The following is a 25,783-nucleotide window of genomic DNA, read 5'->3' on the forward strand; positions in this document are numbered from 1 at the left end:
TCTGTGTGTGTGTCTGTGTCTGTGTGTGTGTCTGTGTCTGTGTGTGTGTGTGTCTGTGTGTGTGTCTGTGTCTGTGTGTGTGTGTCTGTGTCTGTGTGTGTGTCTGTGTGTGTGTGTGTGAGAGAGAGAGAGAGAGAGAGAGAGAGAGAGAGGAGCTCAGGAGGAAGTGTTAATATACAAGCCAAGCCTCCATGTCTTTACTCATCTTACCAAAGTTGTATCTCAGTATGAAGAGTGCACATGATAAGAGAAGGTGAGTAGCAGGATGGCAGCAGTAGTGGTAAAGGAAGGTGATGCATAAAATTATATCCCACTGCAGGTGTGTATTAACTGCAGGCTTGGAGAGGTGTGAGGGAAAGCAAATCCCCTACCTGGTGAAGTTGAGGCCAGCAAAGGAGAGCAGTGCATTCCTAGGTGCTTGGAGCAGAGATTGGTATTCCTGTGACCAGGGCTTGGGCTCATTCCTACTTATTCTCTCACCAGGAGCTCCATGTGGTGCAGATGGGAACATAAAAGTCAGCCCTTGTCCCATGTTTTTCTCTGTGGATGGAAGACCTACTGCACCCCTGTCTCTTCTCTTTACTCTCTTTAGTGGTATTCTTATCTCATAATTCAATTAGTATAGAAAAGTGTGAATATTATAAAAATATTTTTTAAGTGTAAAAGCAAGAGATTATTTAAGTTTTCAGTTGCTGTTTATTGCAATTAAAAATAATTCTCTCTGCAAGAGGAGACCCCAATAATGGCAGCAAAATGTGACACTCCTGTTCCATCTGATTGGTGTCAGCTGCCATTTCTGACCTATGCCTGCCACGCTCTTTCTTTACTTCTGTGGTGCTTAAGTTGTTAGCTTCTTCACTGAGGTACTGAGTCCTGGGGTCTTTTTTTCACTTTCATTTGTATCCTTCCTGGACTGACTCAGCCACCTGCCAATGTACTGGGACTGGCAAATAAATCAACTTGAAGTAGGTTGGGGAGTTTCTTACATGTCTCCAGCTCTTGGCTGCAGATACCATCATACTTTTTATCAGTCTTTAAACAAAATCTTTACATGGTGACTTGCAAGTACAGGATGTGCTTTTACTATTTATAAGGACAATTCTGTGAGATTGTCATATCTTACCAATTGAATGAATTTTTTTGGGGGGGTGGGGAGGGCGTCAATTCCATTATATCCATTGGTAACTTATTAGATTTAAGTGAATCAGTCCTTCCCAGAGTCCCTTGCTTTATGGAAAAGCTCTGTGTCACCCAACAGATTTGGGTCATTGTTGTTGAATCTGATTTCTTTATCCTCTTATTACCATACAGATTGCTTGATGCTTTATGTTTTATCATGTCAACTGTTGTTCAGCTGTATCCTGTAAATTGTTCCATTTAAAAATATGGCCATCTTAAACTTTGAGTCTGGACAAGATTAAATAGACTCATTTCTTCCTATTCTTCCTGCTGCTGTTGTTTGTTGTTCAGTCTGTAAGTCATGTCTGACCCCATGGACTACATGGTGCCAGACTTCCCTGTCCTTCCCTATCTCCTGAAGTTTGCTCAAACTCATGCCCATTGAGTTGGTGATGCCATCGAGCCATCTCATCCTTTGTTGTCCCCTTCTCCTCCTGGCCTCAATCTTTCCTAGCATCAGGGTCTTTTCCAATGAGTCAGTTCTTCACATCAGGTGGCCAAACTAGTATAGCTTCATCTTCAGCATCAGTCCTTCCAATGAATATTCATTCAGGATTGATTTCCTTTAGGATTGACTGGTTTGGTCTCCTTGCAGTCCAAGGGACTCTAAAGAGTCTCCCTCCAGCATCACAGTTCAAAAGCATCAATTCTTCGGCACTCAGCCTTCTTAATGGTCCAACTCTCACATCCATGGAGAAGGCGATGGCACCCCACTCCAGCACTCTTGCCTGGAAAATCCCATGGACGGAGGAGCATGGTAGGCTACAGTCCATGGGGTTGCTAAGAGTCAGACACGACTCAGCAACTTCACTTTCTCTTTTCACCTTCATGCATTGGAGAAGGAAATGGCAACCCACTCCAGTGTTCCTGCCTGGAGAATCCCAGGGATGGGGAGCCTGGTGAGCTGCTGTCTATGGGGTCGCACAGAGTCGGACACGACTGAAGCGACTTAGCAGCAGTAGTAGCAGCTCACATCCATACCTGACTGTTGGAAAAACCATAGCTTTAACTAGACGGACCTTTATCGGCAAAGTGATGTTTCTCCTTTTTAACACGATGTCTAGGTTGGTCATAACCTTTCTTCCAAGGAGCCGATTCTTTTAATTTCATGACTGCAGTCACCATCTGCAGTGATTTTGGAGCCCAAGAAAATAAAGTCTGTGACTATTTCCATTGTTTCTCCATCTGTTTTCCATGAAGTGATGGGACTGGATGCTGTAAACTTCTTTTTTTGAATTCCGAGTTTTAAGCCAGCTTTTTCACTTTCCTCTTTTACCTTCATCAAAAGGCTCTTTAGTTCCTCTTTGCTTTCTGCCATTAAGGTGGTGTCATCTGCATATCTGAGATTATTAATATTTCTCCTAGTAATCTTGATTCTAGCTTGAGCTTCATCTAGCCTGGCATTTTGCATGATATACTTTGCATGTAAGTTAAATAAGCAAGGGAACAATATACAGCCTTGACATACTCCTTTCCCAGTTTTCAATGAGTTCATTGTTCCATGACCATTTCTAACTATTGCTTCTTGACTGACATACAGGTTTCTCAAGAGGCAGGTAAGGTAGTCTGGTATTCCCATCTCTTGAAGAATTTTCCACAGTTTGTTGTGATCCACACAGCCAAAGGCTTTCAAAATACTAAAAGCAAATATAAAAATATGATAAAGGTGAGAAGAAGGTGGATTAGATAGGGACCTTGGAATTTGAGGGATGACATGGGAGTGAGTTTTTTGCCTGTCTTTTTGCTCTCTGAATATCTCAAAGTGGATCCTGGAGAAACCCATATCATGGAAATGCCAATAGGTACAGATAGAAAAAAGGCCCTAAGAAAGTCCTGCTCTCTATAAGAAAGAACCAGGAATAGGGCAGCCTAATAAAAATCTTTTTCACAATACCTATTCTCTTTTAGCCAAAGACCATGGAAATCTCTCCACCTTCCTTAGTGCCAGTGGAAGTTAAATGTAGAATTTGGATTTCCATTTCCAGTTTGTGTGGTAGAGCAAAGCTATACTGTTGCCTCCACCAGAATGGTATCAGCAGAAGCTGAGTGGGGAGCCTGAACTTGCTCCCCCTCTGGTGGCAGTAGACGGTGTGAGGCAGTGCTCTCCTATCTCAGCCAACGTGGTGTTGAGCAGAGAGCTTGGATTTCTACATTCTCCTCAGTGAAAGAAGACTATTCTCTTCTCCCACTACTGTGGTACTAGCATAGTCCATGTGTGGAGCCTGATTTTTACCCCTCACAGGGGTGTAGCAGTCTGCTTTTTTCTGTTGGGGTGGTGTCAGTAGAGGCCAAAAAGGGAACCTGAATGTCTGTCCCCTGCTGGCAGCATCAAGGTAGTTTTCCACTTGCTTTAGCTGCAGCGATGACAGAGGGTGCGGTCAATGGAGAATCTATACTTCTAAACTCCATCTGGAGGGAACAAGGCAGTGTAAATCAGCATTCTGCTTTCCACTCTAGGGTAGTGTTAATGGGGATAAATGAGGAACCTGAACTTCTACCCCTAGGTCAGCAGTGATAAGGCAGTGCTTTAGTTACCCCACCAGGGTGATGTCAGTAGAGGCCAAGGAATGACTTCCACTCCCAGTGCTGAGTGTGCAGCAGGGGCAAATGATGTTCTTCCTTCTCCTTACTAGAGAATGGTAGTAGGATTTTGGAGGGAAGGAAGATGGAGAAGGGAATTTTGCAAATGAAGTTCTAGGAATGCTCCTTAGTGATCCACAAGAGGAACAGACCAGACATAACAGCAGATTTAAGAATGGAAATACAGTGTGGAATGCTGCCCAGGATTTTAGATTAGCTCTGGGGGGCACACAGAGCAAAGAGACCAAAATAACACTGGAAATTCTCTGAAAACTAAATTGGCTTGGGTTCACAACCTCACAGGAAGACGAGAACCAAGATAGTAAACTTAAACTTCCTACTGAAAAGGAAGATTCAGTAGAATTCATAATCTTATAATACTCAAAATGCCCAGGTTACCTAAATTGTATTTTGTGATACTAAGAACCAGGAAAATAAAAACTTGACTTAGGAAAGACAGTTAACTGATGCCAGCAGTGATATGACCCATAAGTTGGTATTATCTAATAAGAATTTTAAGGCAGTTATAAAAATGCTTCGAGCAATTATGTATACTCTTGAAACAAATGATAACCTCAGCAAAGAAATAGAAGATATAAAGAACAGAATGGAATTTTAGAGCTGAAAAATGCAACTGAAAGTTAGGGGAAAAAAATCACTGCATAGGCTTAATAGTAATTTAAAGGCAGATAAAAGTTAATGTAAATAACAGAAAATAGATTGAAAAAAATAGTGACTTAAGGACCTGTAGGACTGACTGTAACAGAAAATCCAGGATTTGTGCAACAGAGTCTCAGAAGGAGAGGAGAAATAATATGGGTCTGAGAAAATAGTCAAAGAAATAGAGATGGAAAACTCTCCCAACTGGGGAAAGTCAAAAACCTACAGGTTCAGGAAGCTGAGTGAATTCTAAATTGGATAAATTCAAAGAAATCAACACTTGATGCATCACAGTCAACCTGAAAACTAAAGACAGAAAAACAATTTGAAAGCAGCAAGATAGAAACCACATACTAGCAATGGGGAATAATGTTTGAATGATAACATCTTTTTCATCTGAGTCACAGAGGTCAAAAATATGTGGCATATTTTTCAAATGGTGAAAATGAACTGTTCACTCAGAATTCGATAGCCAGTGAAAATACCCTTCAGGAGTGGAAGGGAGGAAATCACGACACTCTCACACAGAAGAAAGTTAAAAGAATTTATCACCAGCAGACCTACCTAAAAGAATGACTGAAGAATATTCTTCATAGAGAAGGGAAATAATAACAGAAGGAAACATGGACCATAGGGAAGAAAGAGCTATGAGTGCGTAAAAGTAAAGGAAAATATAATAGACTACCCTTTTCTCAAATTTTTAAAATTATGTTTGATAGTTGCACCAAAAATTATGACATCATCTGTAATCTCATACATGTTTAATATATAGTTCAACTGCCAAAGTTACCACTTTTTTTTCCTTTGCTGTGCTTTCGACTTTGTTGTCAGTTCTACCTTTTCATTATCCATTTTTATGAAATGTTTCATGGTTTTATCCTGAGGAAGCCATACTGCCACACACTTGACATCTGTATATGAATTGAATAATGGGTGAACAGTGGCCATTCACTGACAGATTTTGAAATTAATTATGTGTTCAGCAACTGTTTGTGATTGGTATTTATATAATTTACATAGTGATTTATGAACTGAAGAGCTAGCAGTAAATTTGGTACTTAATGCAGTTAAATATATGATGGCAACTGAAATTTGAGTCATGTTGGGAAACTAGTATTATGTAAACTGTGGTATTCGAAAGTGGTGCATATGAGATCTGTACAAAGCAAGGACTGTCTGATAAAAGACTTGGATCTATCTAGAGCATGGAAAGAACACTCAAGACTCAACAGTAAAAGCCAACAGTCAGTTTGAAAATGGGAGGAGGACCTGAACAAACATTTCACAAAGAGAATGTATGGATAGCAAATAATCACATGAAAAAAATCTAATATCATTAGCTGTTATAGATATGCAAATTAAATCCACCACAAGATATCATTATACATCTATTAGAATGCCTAAAATAAAAATGATAATACTAAATACTATTGAAGATGTGGAGAAACTGGGTCTTTCATTGGTGGGAATATAAAATGGTGCAGCTACTCTGGAAAATACCCAGTAGTTACACTCTTGGGCATTTATCCTAGAGAAAGAAGAACTTATATTTATTTTTAAGAAAATCTTTATACAAATGTTCATGCAGTTTTATTCATAATACTCCAAACTTGGAAACAGACATTCTTCAACACGTAAATGGTTAAACTGTACATCTGTACAATGGAATACTACTCAACATTAAAAATAAATAAACCGTTGATATTTACAGTAAATTGGATAATGATTTAATGCATCTCAAGTGCATTAAGTTCAGTAAAAAGGCAGTCTCTAAAAGTTATAGACTTTATTTGTATAACAGTCTCCAAATGCTAGAATTAAAGAGATGGAGAACAAATTAGTGTTGCCTAGGCACAGGGATAGAAGAGTTGAGAGGATAAAGTGCAGATATAGAGGAGCACTGTAGAGTTATTTGATGGTGATGGAACAGTTCTGTAACTTGATTGATCTGGTGGCTACATGAACTTTGTTAGATAACACTGTCTAGAATGACACACACACGTGCATGCAAATGTGTACATGTAAAAGCTGGTGGAATCAAAATAAGACTTGTGGTCTAGTTGATAGTCTTGCACCTATGTCACTTTCTTGGTTTTGACATTGTATTGTTATATAAATGTTACCATTGGAGGAAGCTGAATGAAGGGCATATAGTACTCTCTACTATTTTTGTAATTTCCTTTGAGTAATAATAATTGAATAGTAATAATTGCAAAATTAAAAATTTTGTTAAAGGCCTTTCTGGGGGCCAGGCATGAGGCAAAGATAACTAGTTTCTTATCCTGCTCACTTGTCTGTCAACCCTCAGCTTCCTTGACCTCTTTACATGGCCTTTGGTGGCCACCAGAGTCCTCTAGCAGGGTGGAAGGAGAGTATTTCACTAAAGGAGAAGAATATAGCATCCCATAGATGTGATTGCCCTGCTAGGAACAGTCTTTTTTAAGAGAGACTGATTCATTTCTTTGCTTGGTGTTCCTATGGAGTGCTTGTCACTGGGGAGAAAACCCATAGGTAATAGATGAGCAATTTGGAGCTGACAGCTGCTCATCATCCTGCTTTTTATAAATATTCGTGCCTTTTAATTATTCTCAGAAGATGGAGACATAAGCCACTGTGACCTTTCAGACTCTCTTTATAAGTACTATCCTCTGAAATTGGGAAGAAAACAGAAAGTGTCACATGTGTAAAATATCTAATTAAAGTCTTTTATTCACCTCCAACATAACTTCATTTTAAAAATCTTTATATGTGTGTGGGGTGGAGAGGGACTGAGCAAAAATTGTTTGAGACTTGAGTATAGTACATACAGTAATTTAGCCACTTCAAACAGTTGAACAAATTGTACACCTGTAGTTAGATTGACAGTAATGACAGAGATTTAATTTTCAACAGCATATTGCTCCCACTCTGACAGCTCTTTACTGACAGTTTCCTGTACCTAGGTTTCCCTAAAATGTTGCTGGATGGGTAGGGTAAAGCAAAGATATTCTTTAATCATAGAAGAAAGAGAACCAAGGTATGGATTATTCCACCTTAGATCTTGGCTTTTCCATGTAAGATTAGTGGTTGAAGGTGAACTGAAATTGTTTACCCTGACCTCATTGATTACAAGGAGACTTTTCATTCTTCCTGAGCTTTGGAAGGCAGGCTGAGATAAGTGGACCTTGGAAAATCTTGAGTGTGTTCTTGTGGCAGAGGGCTATATGTGTAGATTCTGAGGGCTCACTCTCTGGGCATCCTGGAAAGTACAGATTTTGATAGTGCAGATTAAAGAAGGTTGTGCCCTGGAGCAGCACAGGCATCCATGTGCTGCTTTGAGAATGGGCATCCATGGCCGACGACAGGCTGATTGGGGAGATGTCTACAGTTGATGATTAATCATCTCTTTGCTACTCTTCCTAGGAAAGGCAGGCCAAAGTTAAGAGGCTCTTCCGTCCAATTGAGGAGCTGAAGAAGGACTTTGAGGAGCTGAATGTTGTCATTGAGACAGACATGCAGATCATGGTACGATTGATCAACAAGTTCAATAGTTCCAGCTCCAGCCTGGAAGAGAAGATTGCTGCACTGTTTGATCTTGAATATTATGTCCATCAGGTATTGTATTTCATTGTCTGTTGGTCTGACTTTTAACTAACAGCTCCAAAAATAAACCCCTCTGGCCAAGGTCCTAAGAAAATATTGTCATCATCTTCACTTCTCTATCAAGGCATAGAGGATTTTTAATCTAGGCCATTATCTGTTGTATAAGATACTTTCTTAGAGACCAGAGCCAAGCTCTATTTCATTCGAAGTGTTACTTCTTTTAATTTTTCAACACTGAGGACACAGCAGAGGTAAAATAGATGTGATATTTGTTCCATGTAGCTTATAGTCTGAAAGAGGGCACAATTAAATAGTGAACAATTGAATAATGAACCAATTAACAGTTTAATAATGAGACAATTTAAGATTGTGATAAGGATGAGTATATAATGGGGGAACTTAGTCTAGTCAGGGATACTGGGGAAGGCTTCTCTGAGATTGTGACATTTAGGCTAAGCATTAAATGATTATTCGGGGTTGAGTAGACAAAGAGGGGAGATTAGAGCTTGGGGTGGCAAACTCTGGCCCACTTTTGTGAACAAAGTTTTATTGGAACACAGTCACATCTCTTTGTGTATGTATTGTTTTATTGTTTTGACTATTTTAATACTACAGTGGCAGAGTCTAGTGGTTGTGACATGAACCATTATGGCTCATGAAGCCAAAAATATTTACTATCAGGCCCTTTAGGAAAAGTTTGCCCCATTGTATTGGAGCGTTTCAGGCAGAGGAAACAGCATGTGGGGAAATTCTGAGTTAGAGAAGAGCTTGGTGAGATCAAGGACCTGGTAGACTGGAGCGACTGGAGCCCAGAGACCAGTGGGTGAGTGGCATAGATAAAAGTGAAAAGTTTAGGGGATCAGACAGGTGGACTTGAGAAAATCATGCTTTTCATAATTTTATCCTTGATCCTAAGAACCATTGGAGAGTTTGGAGCAGGGAAATGACTGATCTGATTTGTGCCATAATTATAACAGTTAATGTTTATTGAGCATTATCATGTACTTGGCATGTAGTCAAGTGCCTTGTACACATTAATTCATTGACTTCCATACCTGCCTTTGGAGTAGGCACTGCTGTTAATCCCATTTTGTAACTGAAGCAAATAAAGCACAGGCCACGTTTGTGATTACTCAGTCACCCAGTTAGTGTAGAGCTGGGATTTGCAACAAAGTCTGTGTGACCCTAAACTCTGTGCTCTTAGTGTTTTGGATACTCTGCCTCTCACGGGATACTGGTACCACCTGAATGAAGCCTAAGAGAGAATAGATGGATCTAAGCAGAAGGAGCCAAGAGAAGTCATTCACTTATTGAATGAATTAATTTATTGCATGCCTGTTAAGTTCCAGGCACTGTTCCAGGCACTTAAAATACATTTGTGAATGAAATTGGAGCTTACCTTCTAGAAGAGGCAGATAGACAACAAACATACCTCACAAGTAAATTATAAATAATATGTTTGAAGGAGATAGATACTACTGAAAAATAAAAAAATAGAGCGGGATAAGGATTGGCAGTGTTGGGAAGGAAGGTCTCAGTTAGGAGCAATAGCAGGTGCCATAGCCCTAAGGTGGGAGCATGTCTAGTGTGTTTGGGGAACAACTGTGTGGCAGGAGCTGAGAGAAGTAGATGAAGCGCAGAGAGATAATGGGAGGGAGATCATGGAGCACTTTGTGGGCCATAGAAAAGAATGGAATTGGACAGTGTTGGAGGAATGTTGCAGAAGCATTTGATCTGACTTTCTTTTAAAGAAAGTCTGGCTGCTGTGTTGAGAGTTAGACTGTAGGCTGAGGGCATGGGTAGAGGCAGAAAAACCAGATAGGAGGCTGTTGCAGTAATCCAAACTAGGGGTGATGGTGGCCTGGGAGGGCTCTGTAATCATCATCAAAGGCTTGCTTGAGATCTTCATCAAGATACAGATCTTCAGCGTCCTCCCACGCATGACAGCGTCCTTGTTCTCTATAAGCTAAAAGACATTCTTTAGGATTTTGCCAGCCTTTGTGTTGAGAGAGGATGAGTGTGTACTGTATCTGCAGGAATTATGGGATGGTCTCTTCATCTCTCTCTGCTCATAATTCTTTCTCAGGCCTCAAATAGCAGGTCTGTGATCCTTTTAGAGAAGAAAATGGACCTGGGTTCTCTTTCCTCTTTCTAGTCTTTCTCTCTAGGGTAAAAAAAACAAAAAGTCCAACAGCTTTTCTGTTACAGATATTTAAAGGAATAAGGATCCTAGGGGTTATTGGCCAACTCAGTCCTGCTCTGATGTTGACAGCTTTTATTTTTTCTCATCTTAACATACTTCGATGGGTCTTTAGGTGTCAGGTTTCTGTAGGCTCTTCTTTTAGCTGCAGCATAAAAGGCCAAAATGACCTTTTATGAGAGCTTATCTTACCCAGAGGAGATTGAGTACAGAGGAGGGTAGCAGGGCCCTAATAAATTTTATTTCCCTTGTAGGTTCTTTGGTCATCCTGCAGTATCATCACTAGGGTGACATCCCATCGTGCTTTCATGGGTCACTGAGAGAGATTAAGAATTTCTTGGACATCACCAAACTTATCCTATTTATCAGTCCAGAAACTAGTCCCCTGGTGGAGACCAAACTTGATCTGTTGGCAGAAGAGTCTTAAGTATTCTAGATCATTGGTCTTTTGAGTGGAAATATAGATAAGGTGGTGGGCTGGTATGTCAGGCTTCTATGCAGTAGTGTTAAGTTGTTATTTCACAGGGGTATTGAAAAAGACATAGCTTGGCCTCAAGTTCCAGATGTGGTGGGCAGTTACGGTGATGTAGTGCTAGATTTGAGGGAGATAAGACTCTTCTTACAGGAAACTTACTTATCCACTTTTATTCTAGACTGCTGACTGGATGTTTTGAGGAGTCATGGGCTTCAAGGACCCTAACTGGCTCTGCCCAAGGATTTCCTCACAGCCATGTTTGAACTATTAAACAAGATTTGTGAAAAGCAAAATCATGTGTGTGGAAATAGCATGTGAATTGTTTATAAGGAGCAGCCACTGTCTGCCCCATTCACCCAGTGGTAGTGTATTTGCCTTCCCTCATGTGACTCCTCAACTGTTTACCATCATTTCTCCCTTTCTTTATTTTCCGTGTTCTCTCATTGTCTTGTCAGTTTTCTGTTTCTCTTTTCCTCCTGAGTGTTGGCACAGTTCCCTACTGCCCCCTTCATTATGCACTCCCTCCTACCTTGAACTCCTTTCTTTCTGTCCCACCCAGTCCTGAGAGCAGCCTGGGAAAAGTTCTGGCCCCAGACCCTGGCCCTCGTCATGCCTTCTGCTGTATGATACTGGGCAGGGCCCAGATTTTGGAGCTTGTGTGTACAGTAGGCAGAGTGGCTCTTTCCTACTTTATCTCCCATAAAATAACAAATGAGAAAACATCTTGAAAAGGCTGAAGAGCTTATGTAAATGTCAGCCTTTATAATACCCTGGATTATCTTTATAGTAGTGAAGATAAACTGAATCTATAATAGAACCTCTGTGACTCTGGGCTGCATTGGTTTGCTGTGCTAGGAACTCATACCAACCTTGATAAGTAGCCATCTCAGGCATGGAATTACAGGGCTCTCTGAGCCAGGGTTTTGTATTTGGAAAACCTGGAAGAAGGAAGACCAAAGGAGAAGGTAGTGAATTCTTAGATTTTAAAATCAGAGTATGTAAGGAAGGAAAACTCAGTATTTATTTGTGCTTATGTCACAAAGCACCCTGCACTAAGTCTCCCTAGTTCGCTAGGCTATGGTCCAATAAACATTCCCCGTCACAAGGACAGATTAGGGCAGACAAATGCCAACCCTGGCCTGGGGTCCTTAAGACAGAGCAGACTCCATGCTTACTTCATGGCCCTGGATTGGCCATCTTTTTAGGTCCATGGTACAAGCAACCCATTCATTTTATTGGCACGGATAGCCCAGACTGCCTTTTTTACTCACAGTGGAGTTTATTTCAGTGACCTTTTTTTTTAAAAAATCAAATTTATTCATTGATTGGACTTCCCAGTGGTGGCTCAGACGGTAAAGCCTACAATGCAGAAGACCTGGATTCAATCCCTGGGTCGAGAAGATCCCCTGGAGGAGGAAATGGCAACCCACTCCAGTATTCTTGCCTGGAAAATCCCATGATGGAGGAGGCTGGTAGGCTACAGTCCATGGGGTTGCAAGAGTCAGACACGACTGAGCAAATTCACTTTCTTTTCATTCATTGATTTAATGACTGTGTATTGAACACTTAGCTATACGCTTAGACTATTGTAATCCTTGGACCTATACCAGTGGACAGAAAGACAAAAAACCCCTGCTCTTGTGTTTGAGAAGAATGATCTTCTAAGGGGTTAGAAATAGGCTAGGGCTACCCCAAAACATAGGCATAGTCAAATACAGCCCTTCAAACTGGATTTCTCTGGTAGAGCCATCTTCCAGTTTGAACGAATAGAGTCAGGTAAGAAAGGGCTTAGTGGAATATGGAGGAGAAATGTGGGTAGTAGTCCCATTGCTGTTAGGTTTCCTGCCTCTTCTAATGATTTGTAGAGTGGAATGAGCATGTAGACAAGAGGCAGCTTTTGTACCAAAAGAGATATTTCTAAGGGAGACTGTAGCTGCTGCAAGGGGAAAAAAGGTCCAGTGACCTTTCTGAAGAAGCGGAGTCGTCGTCTTCCAGGATGCAAGTGAAGCTTGGGAAATGAGAGTCTGAATTTTGGAGCTTTGGACATTAAGTATAGCCTAGACCAGTGTGGCCCAATAGAACTTTATGGGATGATGGAAATGTTCTACACTGTCCAGTAATAGCCACTAGTGAGTTAGCACAGGCCTAGGCTAAAGCTTTTGAGAGAGGCTTTTATGCAGATTTATTACAAAGTGTCCTCAGATTCATTCAATCTTAGACTATAAAGTGAGTAAGTGGGAAGAGAAGCATACTATTGTTACTCTTCTCCTAGCATTTTTCCAGCCCTCCACCTGCAACAGAGTTCCTTTTATAGTCCCTGGTTTCTAATTAAAAAGCCACATTTTAAAGTGTCTGCTGCCTCCACTGCCCCCACTGAGACTGGACATAGCCAGGAAGCATAGTGTCATTTACTAGTGCCGATGATGCCAGATCTTGGTGTTAACAGCTTGTACATTTACGAGTAAGCTTGTGACTCATTATGGTATTAGAATTTTCTAGGACATGTTTGGCATAAGCAATTGCTAGGTGCCATTTTTGCCAGTTCTCACGCAGGTGCTCATAAATCATGGTAGATGAATTGCTACTGCTAAGTTGCTTCAGTTGTGTCCAGCTCTGTGCGACCCCATAGACGGCAGCCCACCAGGCTCCCCCATCCCTGGGATTCTCCAGGCAAGGACACTGGAGTGGGTTGCCATTTCCTTCTCCAATGCATGAAAGTGAAAAGTGAAAGTGAAGTCACTCAGTCGTGTCTGACCCTTTGAGATCCCATGGACTGCAGCCTACCAGGCTCCTCCGTCCATGGGATTTTCCAGGCAAGAGTACTGGAGTGGGGTGCCATTGCCTTCTCTGGTAGATGAATTGGGAATTCTCAAATGTAAGATTGTTTTAAAATTTAGTTGGTTCTTACAGACCCTTTCCTAATTAGTCAGAAAGGCCACCAGTACATTTTACTTAATTTTTTTAGTTTGTTCTTGAATAGTTACCAAAAGAAATTCTTACCTTGATGTCTGTACTGTACTAAGCAGTGCCTCTGTTCCAGATGGATAATGCACAGGACCTGCTTTCCTTTGGTGGCCTTCAGGTGGTGATCAACGGGCTCAACAGTACAGAACCCCTGGTGAAGGAGTATGCGGCGTTTGTGCTGGGGGCTGCCTTTTCCAGGTGAGCAGCATGGATGGTTGTTGCATTGGCCAGGATCCTTTGGACCTTCAAGTGAAGTCTAGCTTTACTCTTGGCATGATTGGCCTGGAGGAAGATACGTTTGAACTCATGCACATCTCTATCCACAGCTTAGTGTAATCTCACTGAAACTAGAGTAAGAATTTGATTCTGCCTTTATTCTAACTAGATAAGAATTTTCACCCTTGTTGTCACCATTTGTGACTCTCTTCCCCCTCATCTTATATGTATGGACATTTCATAACATATTTTAGGTCACATTCTCTGTTTTAGTCAAAGCTAATTAGAAGTTACACCAACCATAAGTAGTTGAGAGGAAGGGGAGTGAACTCCAAGTGTTGATCCTTTTAGCAGAGAAGCTTCATCTGGTGATGAATAAATGATGAACCTGACCAAGGAGGGCCTTCTGGGGAGATTTGCCTTCCTCTAGTTGCCTGAAACCAGTCAACATGCCACCAGGTTATCACATCTCTGGGTTTAGAGTTGTTTAAATTTCAGTTAGTCTGGCTTATGCTTGAAGACTGATCAAGTGAGAGGAATGAGCATCTCCAAAGGGTAGATGCAGAAAGAGATAGGAGCACCATATCATTATACTTGCCCTAAAAAAGTCAAAATGTCTCCAAGCTGCAGTTGGTCCATTGGAGCTACAGTTTGTTCGATTTTTGAAAGTCTGTTCCTAGGACCATTTGTTCTTCTACAACAGGAACCATTATTCAAATTCTTGCTGTCAGGACATGTGTGGTGCCTATTAAGGATTACCTTGCTTGCTTGCCAGGATTCTGATAATGTAGGACTATTTTGAACATTACCATTGGACTCTTTGTTTTGAAAAGATTTCCTTTGCCTTTCATCTACGATTATCTTTATTTAATCAAAATCTCAGTCTGATACTCTCTAATTCTAAAAGACTAGCTATCTTTTCTTAGTAAATTGAGAGGCAAAGTTAGGAAAGCCAGAAGAATTGTTGCAGGTGAGAGGCTGGGGGCACTGCAGGCCTTTGTTTCCCTTCTTGCTTACCTGCCCCATCTTTAAGCCCTGCTTGTTTTATGGACTCCAGAGCATACCTCTCTTGCTATCATTGACCAGAGCCATGCAGGAAAATCACTGCCTGTGCATCTACTGGAAAGGTGAAGAATCTATAAATTAGTCATTGATAGCTGTGATTTCAGCCCTGCACAAGTTAAGATCTTTATCCTCATTAGACTTTAGAGGCTTGAGAACTTACTGAAGTTCACTTTTTGTTTCTCAAGCTATAAAATAATTGATTCAAACATTATTAATCTCTTTTCCCAGACCCTTTTTGGAAATCTTCTCTGTACTCTCCAGTACTTTCTCTGTACTTTGAATGTGAACAGATGATTCTGTGTGTACTTTGCCATTGCTTCTGGAAACACATTTCGTGGGGGAAAAGAAACATCTTGATGTCACACCTTGATTTAGGGGAGCTAAGCGACTTGAGAAGCTTGCTTTGGGCCTGCTTAGCAGGCCATAACTCATATGGAGGCTGTGCCAGTGTGTGGTGTTATTAAGGCTTTTCCATGATTGTATTAGTGTAAGACTATTAACATTTCTGCGGCATCACTAAAATTTAAATAGAGATAAATATAAAATATTGCAATTTAGTGTTTTGGTGGCAAGAAAACTGCCGTATTCAAAATGTTCTAGCTGGGATTTTGATGGCTCACTGGAGGGCAGTTACAGTGACAGCATGGTGTGGTGCCAGAGCATTTGGAAGCCAACAGCAGGCTCCTACACACCATGAAAATATAAGTGTTTTATGCAAAGAGGAACTTGATGGAAGGTAAGAATATTTCCATGCAGAAGCAGGTTTCAGTGGTCTAGTCTGATATTCATTATTTATTCCTGGTGTCCTAAGTGTTGGTTCTGCAGCTTCCTACCTGCTCTCAGCCTGCAGGTGAGCACACACACAGCACACATGTATGCATGCCTGCACACACAAAGTGATTGGATCAGCTCTTTCTTTGTCAAGAGGGCTTTCAAGGGCTCGTGAGCATGTTGGAATCATGGAGTCTCATGTTTTGGGAATGTTATTTAGAGATCGTTCCTTCCAGTTTTCTGCTGATGAGCAAAAACATACCTCACTCAGTCCAGATGTTTGACTGTTTGGGAGAACTAGGTAGACCGCTGGTACGTACAGTCAGGAAATCTAGGTTCAAGTCCAGTTTCTATCATTTCCTGGCTGTTGACCTGTGGGCAAGTGATTTCACTTTTCTAAGCCTCACCTTTTTCATTTGTTATCTAAAAACAGTCATAGGTTTCCTTTAAGACTGAATGAATATAGAAGAACACAATATACAATAAGTCCTGTGAAATGCTTATAAAACACCTATCAGTGACGTGGGGTATAACATCATTGTGTTCATTGTGTGTCCTTTTTACTTTGAGTTTTCACTGTAACTCAGAGTTAAAGTGTTACTTTTGTTTTTACAATGCAAACCTTTGTCTTCCTCATTTTCTCTTCTGTTAAGTGCCTGCGTTCTACCACATATATCTCTTGGTGTCAGTCTTGCTGCTTCATGAGGGTATTTGTTTGCCTGCCTGGGTTAATTAATTCATAAGACCTCAACAGACATTTTTGTAGATGAAGAGATCTCTTCTGTGGTGTTAAATGGGAAGCAGTTATTCCAAGATCAAGAAGAAAGAATTGACATAAACATAATTGATGTGGCCACTCAGTGTTACATGGCCACTGAAACAGTTTGTTCTCTTATTTAAATATTATTCACACTTATTATGGGTCACACACATTCATTTTCAGCTGCCAGTGTTTTGTTGGCCCATGTGCAGGCAGGTCAGGCTCTTGCATAAAAAGATATGTAGAAATAGGGAGGTAGGAGTCTGATGTCTTTGGCATCTTTATCTTTCCTTACCTCCCTTTCCTTCCTCCTTCCCTTCCTCCTTTCTTCAAGTCACATATTTTCAGTGGTCTTTCCAAGACCTGATTTCATCTTATGACGGCACCTCTCTCAGTCACTTTTGGTGTCCACTGTCCATGACTTCTTTTATGCATATGTATGAATTATTCAATTATATTGGCTTATAAATACTCACTATATGCAGTCCTTTTTCATGAACTTATGCATAGTGTAAAAAGGGAGGTATGTGTGCTGTCAGCCGTAGTGCAATTATGTTCTCTTATGATGGATCCCTGGGATAGGATTACACTCTACCCTGTCTTTGACGTCTTCATTGGACCCTCCTTAGGAAATACTGGGTTACATACATCTCTTTGTAAAATGAATGTTCACCCTGCTGCTGACCTTCACCCTCTCACCCTATGCTTGGTTGGTTCTCTAATTTTCCTAGTTATACTCTTCCCATGGATATTTTACTAATTAATTTTAACCATTTGGCCAGTGTCAAATCCTTGTGTCCCATTTCCGTTTGTTAGCCTCCAATTTTCAGATTTCTCTCCTGCTATCCTTCATGAATTTCAGTGCTTATCTGTATCGTCTTTGTCTTTCCTGACTTTAGTGGCTTTTGGGGGGATCATTTCCATTGACCTTTACCTTTACTGCTGTCATCCACTAGATATCTTGAAATTCATTTCCCTCCCTCCTTCCAACATTTCATGTTCTCTGCCCACTTCCGTCATCTCATTTTCATCTCTCCTCTTAAATATGGTTCTTACCCTTGTCTTGATCTCCATCCTCTGCACATCCTCCATTTCTCCCCCTCACTGTCCCTGTTCTTCACTGTCTTGCCACTCTCTAGGCTCCCTCCTTTTAGCCCACAAATGTTTGATTACTTAGCCACTGACCCCTGCCTGCCTTCAAAGATTAGACAGTTAGGGATCCAATAAGTGCACATGAGATACAATCCCTGAAATGGTTCAAGAGTATTTTGTCTTTATTGACATCTCCATTAACATTCAACAATGTCAACCACTACTTTCCTTTGGAAACTTTACTTCTCAGCTGCCATGTGATTGTAGTAGTCCCTTAGTTCTTGGATGTCTGTAATTAATTACTCCGTCTTCTTTTCTTCTTATGGCAAAAATATCTTTCCAATATCTCCTGACTACAGCCATTTATCAAACTTTTTATGGCCTTGTCACTATTGTCTCTTCATTTTCTCTACCAATGGTCCTACCTTTTCCCATGGTTTTACATTCTACCTCATTGTGGATAACTCCAATGTCTAAGCCAGCCGTCTTCTCAGGTCCTTTCCTCCATTTCTATCAGACTGTGTCATTGCACATCAAACTGAAAGAGGAGAAAATGAAATTCATTTTTGTCTATCTCACAAGCTAGGCTTTTCTTCCCACTTCTCTTTTTATCTGTTCTTGGCCTTATGATTGTCTCTGTTACCAAAGCTTAAAACTTTGGAGTGATATTTGAGTCTTGTTTCTCTCTAGTTATTTACCTGGTCACTGAGTCCCATGGATTTTTATTTTCACAATTATTGTCTACTAAACAATGATTTCATTTTTTCACCCTGATATTGTGAGGGCAGCAATATGTTTAGGGAGGAGACTCCCTCTCGCAGTGGTAGGAAATGAGCCTTGAATAGTTTAAATCAAGCATGGCAATCCCATTTTCTGTGGATATAGATTGATTTAGAGGTAAGCATTTGACCCAGTTCTGGACAATGAGACATAAAGAGATGTTTGCTGGAAAAGCTTCTGGGAAGGATTTTGTTCTCTTATAAAGATGTTCAAACATGTTTTAGAAAAGGCAGAGGAACCAGAGATCAAATTGCCAACATCCGCTGGATCATTGAAAAAGCAAGAGAGTTCCAGAAAACATCTACTTCTGCTTTATTGACTATGCCAAAGCCTTTGACTATGGATCACAATAAACTGTGGAAAATTCTGAAAGAGATGGGAATACTAGACCACCTGACTTGCCTCTTGAGAAATCTGTATGCAGGTCAGGAAGCAACAGTTAGAACTGGACATGGAACAACAGACTGGTTCCAAATAGGAAAATGAGCATGTCAAGGCTGTATACTGTCACCATGCCTATTTAACTTATATGCAGAGTACAGCATGAGGAATACTGGGCTGGAAGAAGCACAAGCTGAAACAACATTGTAGGGAGAAATATCAATCACCTCAGATATGCAGATGACACCACCCTTATGGCAGAAAGTGAAGAAGAACTAAAGAGCCTCTTGATGAAAGTGAAAGAGGAGAGTGAAAAAGTTGGCTTAAAGCTCAACATTCAGAAAACAAAGATCGTGGCATCCAGTCCCATCACTTTATGGGAAATAGATGGGGAAACAGTGGAAATAGTGTCAGACTTTATTTTCTTGGACTTCAAAATCACTGCAAAGGGTGACCGCAGCCATAAAATTTAAAACTTCCTCCTTGGAAGGAAAGTTATGACCAACCTAGACAGCATATTCAAAAGCAGAGACATTACTTTGCCAACTAAGGTCCGTCTAGTCAAGGCTATGGTTTTTCCAGTAGTTATGTATGGATGTGAGCGTTGGAGTGTAAAGAAAGCTGAGTGCCGAAGAATTGATGCTTTTGAACTGTGGTGTTGGAGAAGACTCTTGAGAGTCCCTTGGACTGCAGAGATATCCAACCAGTCCATCCTAAAGATCAGTCCTGGGTGTTCATTGGAAGGACTGATGCTAAAACTGAAACGCCAGTACTTTGGCCACCTGATGCAAAGAGCTGACTCATTTGAAAAGACCCTGATGCTGGGAAAGATTGAAGGCGGGACAAGAAGGGGACAACAGAGGATGAGATGGTTGGATGGCATCACCGACTCAATGGACATGAGTTTGAGTAAACTCCGGGAGTTGGTGATGGACAGGGAAGCCTGGCGTGCTGCAGTCCATGGGCTTGCAAAGAGTCAGACACGACTGAGTGAATGAACTGAACTGAAAGACAAAGATAGTGAGGAGACCTTGTCTACTTCTTTCTACCTTGATTACAGTTGTTGGAGTAACAATTGTTGGGGTAACAGTTGTTGGAACTACAGCTGTTGTTGAAGCTACAGCTGATTTAGACCAGTGAGATGAGATGCACAGGAACAAAAAGGCAACATGCTGAAGAGGATAAATGAGGAGAAAGACAAGACTAGCTTCTTTATGATACAGTTTAGCTACTGTACTGGTTTTAGAACCATCTATTTACATACTTTTGTCATGAGAGTTTTTTTTTTTTTTAAGATTCTGTTAGTCATTATTCTGTTAATTGCTTCTAAACATATTCAAATTAATTTTAAACATCTCTCTCAGATCTTTAAAATTCCCTTTAAAAACTCTTGCTTCTTCATAGCACTTATCTCAATTTGCAGTTAAATATTTGTTTGATTACCTGTTAAATGATGATAAACCCTGTTAGTCCAGGAGACAATGGGATTCATTTTCTGTCTTAATCTTGCTGTTTCCCTAGTGTATAGCAGGACCTAGCATTGAGTGCTAGGAAGTAATAATGAAGAAACTAAAGAATAAAGTGACACCTAAGAAATGAAGTGTTTTTCAGATAGCGTATGAGGGCAGAGTGGAGAATGCTGTCTCTATTAATGATGTAATAGTAGATGGTTCAGATATCTTGGTTTAGTCACTCAGTCATGTCCAACTCTTTGCAACCCCATGGACTGCAGCACGCCAGGCTTCCCTGTCTATCAGCAAGTCCCATAGCTTGCTCAAACTCATGTCCATCAAGTCAGTGATGCCATCCAAGTATCTCATCCTTTGTCATCCCCTTCTCCTCCTGCCTTCTTCCAAGATCAAGGTTTTTCCCAATGCATCAGGTGGCCAAAGTGATGGGGCTTCAGCATCAGTCCTTCCAGTGAATATTCATGACTGATTTCCTTCAGAATTGAATGGTTTGATCTCCTTGCAGTCCATGGGACTCTCAAGAATCTTCTCCAACACCACAGTTCAAAAGCATCAATTCTTTGGTGCTCAACTTTCTTCATGGTTCAACTCTCACATCCATACATGACTACTGGAAAAACCATAGCTTTGACTAGACAGACCTTTGTTGGCAAAGTAATGTCTCTGCTTTTTAATATGCTGTTTAGGTTTGTCATAACTTTTCTTCCAGGGAGCAAGCATCTTTTAATTTCATGGCTGCAGTCACCATCTACAGTGATTTTGGAGCCCAAGAAAATAAAGTCCCTCACTGTTTCCACTGTTTCCCCATCTATTTGCCATGAAGTGATGGGATAGATGCCATGATCTTTGTTTTTTGAATGTTGAGTTTTAAGCCAACTTTTTCGCTTTCCTCTTTCATCACAAGGCTTTTCAGTTCCTCTTTGCTTTCTGCCATAAGAGCGGTGTCATCTGTGTATCTGAGTTTATTGATATTTCTCCCAGCAATCTTGATTCTAGCTTGTGCTTCATCCAGCCCAACATTTCACCTGATGTTCTCTGCATATAAGTTAAATAAACAGGGTGACAGTATACAGCCTTGTCTAACTCAATGAAATTGTGAGCCATGCCGTGTAGGGCCACCCAAGATGAATGGATCATGATGGAGAGTTCTGACAAAACGTGGTCCACTGGAGAAGGGAATGGCAAACCATTTCAATGTTTTTGCCTTGAGAACCTCACGAACAGTATGAAAAGGCAAAAAGATATGACTCTGAAAAATGAACTTCCCAAGTTGGTAGATGCCCAATATGCTACTGGAGAAGAGTGGAGAAATAACTCCAGAAAGAATGAAGAGATGGAGCCAAAGCAAAAACAACATCCAGTTGTGGATATGACTGGTGATGGAAGTAAAGTCCAATGCTGTCAAGAGCAGTATTGCATAGGAACCTGGAATGTTAGGTCCATGAATCAAGGTAAATTGGAAGTGCTCAAACAGGAGATGGCAAGAGTGAACATCAACATTTTAGCAATCAGTGAACTAAAATGGACTGGAGTGGGCGAATTTAATTCAGTTGACCATTATATCTACTACTGTGGGCAAGAATCCCTTAGAAGAAACACAACAAAAGAGTCTGAAATGCAGTACTTGGGTGTAGTCTCAAAAATACAGAATGATCTCGGTTTGTCTCTAAAGCAAACCATTCAGTATCACAGAAATCCAAACTATGCCCCAACCACAAATGCCGAAGGAGCTGAGGTTGAACGGTTCCATGAACACCTACAAGACCTTCTAGAACTAACACCAAGAAAAGATGTCCTTTTTGTCATAGGGGATTAGAATGCAAAAGTAGAAAGTCAAGAGATACGGGAGTAACAGACAAGTTTGGCCTTGGAGTACAAAATGAAGCAGGACAAAGGCTAACGGAGTTTTGCCAGAGAATACAATGGTCATAGCAAATGCCATCTTCCAACAACAGAAGAGATGACTCTACACATGGACATCACCTTATGGTCAATACCGAAATAAGATTGATTATATTCTCTTTGCCAAATATGGAGAAGCTCTATACAGTCAGCAAAAACAAGACCAGGAGCTGACTGTGGCTCAGATCATAAACTCCTTATTGCAAAATTCAGACTTATATTGAAGAAAGTAGGGAAAACCACTAGACCACTCAGTTCAGTTGCTCAGTCGTGTCCGACTCTGCAACCCCATGAATCGCAGCACGCGAGGCCTCCCTATTCATCACCAACTTCCGGAGTTCACTCAGACTCACATCCATCAAGTGAGTGATGCCATCCAGCCATCTCATCCTCTGTCGTCTGCTTCTCCTCCTGCCCCCAACCCCTCCCAGCATCAGAGGCTTTTCCAATGAATCAGCTCTTCACATGAGGTGGCCAAAGTCCTGGAGTTTCAGCTTTAGCATCATTCCTTCCAAAGAACACCCAGGGCTGATCTCCTTCAGAATTGGATCTCCTTGCAGTCCAAGGGACTCTCAAGAGTCTTCTCCAACACCACAGTTCAAAAGCATCAATTCTTCAAGCTCAGCCTTCTTCACAGTCCAACTCTCGCATCCATACATGACCACTGGAAAAACCATAGCCTTGACTAGATGGACCTTAGTCGGCAAAGTAATGTCTCTGCTTTTGAATATGCTATCTAGGTTGGTCATAACTTTTCTTCCAAAGAGTAAGCGTCTTTTAATTTCATGGCTGCGGTCACCATCTGCAGTGATTTTGGAGCCCAAAAAAATAAAGTCTGACACCGTTTCCACTGTTTCCTCATCTATTTCCCATGAAGTGATGGGACCGGATGCCATGATCTTCGTTTTCTGAATGTTGAGCTTTAAGCCAACTTTTTCACTCTCCTCTTTCACTTTTATCAAGAGGCTTTTGAGTTCCTTTTCACTTTCTGCCATAAAGGTGGTGTCATCTGCATATCTGAGGTTATTGATATTTCTCCCGGCAATCTTGATTCCAGCTAGTGTTTCTTCCAGCCCAGCGTTTCTCATGATGTACTCTGCATATAAGTGAAATAAGCAGGGTGACAATATACAGCCTTGACACACTCCTTTTCCTATTTGGAACCAGTCTGTTGTTCCATGTCCAGTTCTAACTGTTGCTTCCTGACCTGCATACAGATTTCTCAAGAGGCAGGTCAGGTGGTCTGGGATTCCCATCTCTTTCAGAATTTTCCATAGTTCATTGTGATCCACACAGTCAAAGGCTTTGGCATAGTCAAGAAAGCAGAAATAGATGTGTTTCTGGAACTCTCTTGCTTTTTCCATGATCCAGTGGATATTGGCAGTTTGATCTCTGGTTCCTCTGCCTTTTCTAAAACCAGCTTGAACATCAGGGAGTTCACGGTTCACATATTGTTGAAGCCTGGCTTGGAGAATTTTGAGCATTACTTTACTAGTGTGTGAGATGAGTGCAATTGTTTGGTAGTTTGAGCATTCTTTGGCATTGCCTTTCTTTGGAATTGGAATGAAAACTGACCTTTTCCAGTCCTGTGGCCACTGCTGAGTTTTCCAAATTTGCTGGCATATTGAGTGCAACACTTTCACAGCATCATCTTTCAGGATTTGAAATAGCTCAACTGGAATTCCATCACCTTTACTAGCTTTGTTCTTAGTGATGCTTTCTAAGGCCCACTTGACTTCACATTCCAGGATGTCTGGCTCTAGATTAGTGATCACACCATCCTGATTATCCGGGTCGTGAAGATCTTTTTTATACAGTTCTTCTGTATATTCTTGACACCTCTTCTTAATATCTTCTGCTTCTGTTAGGTCCATACCATTTCTGTCCTTTATCAAGCCCATCTTTGCATGAGATGTTCCCTTGATATCTCTAATTTTCTTGAAGAGATCTCTAGTCTTTCCCATTCTGTTCTTTTCCTCTATTTCTTTGCATTGATCACTGAAGAAGGCTTTCTTATCTCTTCTTGCTATTCTTTGGAACTCTGCATTCAGATGCTTATATCTTTCCTTTTCTCCTTTGCTTTTCGCTTCTCTTCTTTTCACAGCTATTTGAAAGGCCTCCTCATACAGCCATTTTGTTTTTTTGCATTTCTTTTCCATGGGGATGGTCTTTATCCCTGTCTCCTGTACAATGTCACGAACCTCATTCCATAGTTCATCAGGCACTCCATCCATCAGATCTAGGCCCTTAAATCTATTTCTCACTTCCACTATATAATCAGGTATGACCTAAATCAAATCTCTTAGGATTATACAGTGGAAGTGACAAATAGATTGAAGGGATTAGGTCTGATAGAGTGCTGAAGAACTATGGACAGAGCTTCATGACATTATACAGAAAGCAGTGATCAAAACCATACCCAAGAGAAACAAAGGCAAAATGGTTGTCTGAGGAGGCCTTACAAATAGCTGAGAAAAGAAGAAAAGTGAAAGGCAAAGGAGAAAAGGAAAGATATACCCATCTGAATGCAGAGGTTCAAAGAATAGCAAGGAGAGATAAGAAAGCCTTCCTCAGTGATCAATGCATAATCGAAGAGAGATAAGAAAGCCTTCCTCAGTGATGAATGCAAAGAAATAGAGGAAAACAATAGAATGGGAAAGATTAGCGATCTCTTCAAGAAAATCAAAGATACCAAGGAACATTTCTTGCAAAGATGGGTACAATAAAGAACAGAAACGGTATGGACCTAACAGAAGCAGAAGATATTAAGAAGAGGTGGTAAGAATACACAGAAGAACTATACAAAAAAGATCTTCATGACCCAGATAACCATGATGGTGTGATTACTCACCTAGAGCTAGACATCCTGGAGTCTGAAGTCAAGTGGGCCTTAGGAAGCATCACTGTGAACAAAGCTAGTGGAGGTGATGGAATTCCATCTGAGCTATCTCAAGTCCTAAAAGATGGTGCTGTTAAAGTGCTGCACTCAATATGCCAGCAAATTTGGAAAACTCAGCAGTGGCTACAGGACCAGAAAAGGTCAGTGTTCATTCTAATCCCAAAGAAAAGCAATGCCAAAGAATGTTCAAACTACTGCACAGTCACAGTCATCTCACGTGCTAGCAAAGTAATGCTCAGAATTCTCCAAGTGAGGCTTCAAAGTGAACCAAGAACTTCCAGATGATCAAGCTGGATTTAGAAAAGGCAAAGGAACTAGAGATCAAATGACTGGCATCCGCTGGATCATAGGAAAAGAAGAGAGTTCCAGAAAAACATCTGCTTTATTGAGTATGCCAAAGCCTTTGACTATGTGGATCACAACAAACTGTGGGAAATTCTTAATGAAATGTGAATACCAGACCACCTTACCTGCCTCTGGAGAAATCTGTATGCTGGTCAAGAAGCAACAGTTAGAACTGGACATGGAACAAGAGGCTGGTTCCACATTGGGAAAGGAGTACGTCAAGATTGTATATCATTGTCAGATATATCTGACCCTTGACCCTTTAAAAACCTAGGGCTGTATAATACATATGTAGCAACACTCCCCACTCCCAGCCCCCAACCCTTCCCCACAGCTGAAGGCCCAGAAAATAGAAGGTTAGAGGTAGGATGCAGTCACACGTTGGAGATGCCACAATTTGAAAAGTCCAAGTGCGATTCCTAGTACTAGTTCTGACCTCTTGACTCCATGACCTAATTTTTCA

The 25,783-nt window shown here is 40.9% G+C and overlaps 1 protein-coding gene across 5 annotated transcripts in view; it reads left to right on the forward strand.

Moving 5' to 3' along the window:
* SIL1 (SIL1 nucleotide exchange factor) overlaps nt 1–25,783 on the forward strand; it is a 258,878-nt gene that overhangs the window by 151,074 nt on the left and 82,021 nt on the right. For all 5 annotated transcript variants that reach the window (XM_040239989.1, XM_040239987.1, XM_040239988.1 and 2 more), the window contains exons 6-7: nt 7,822–8,013; nt 13,717–13,838. In XM_040239989.1, the coding sequence (XP_040095923.1) occupies nt 7,822–8,013; nt 13,717–13,838 (314 nt within the window). The remainder of the gene's footprint in view (nt 1–7,821; nt 8,014–13,716; nt 13,839–25,783) is intronic.

Source organism: Oryx dammah, unplaced genomic scaffold (assembly GCF_014754425.2).
Source record: "Oryx dammah isolate SB20612 unplaced genomic scaffold, SCBI_Odam_1.1 HiC_scaffold_5, whole genome shotgun sequence".
Lineage (NCBI taxonomy): Eukaryota > Metazoa > Chordata > Mammalia > Artiodactyla > Bovidae > Oryx > Oryx dammah.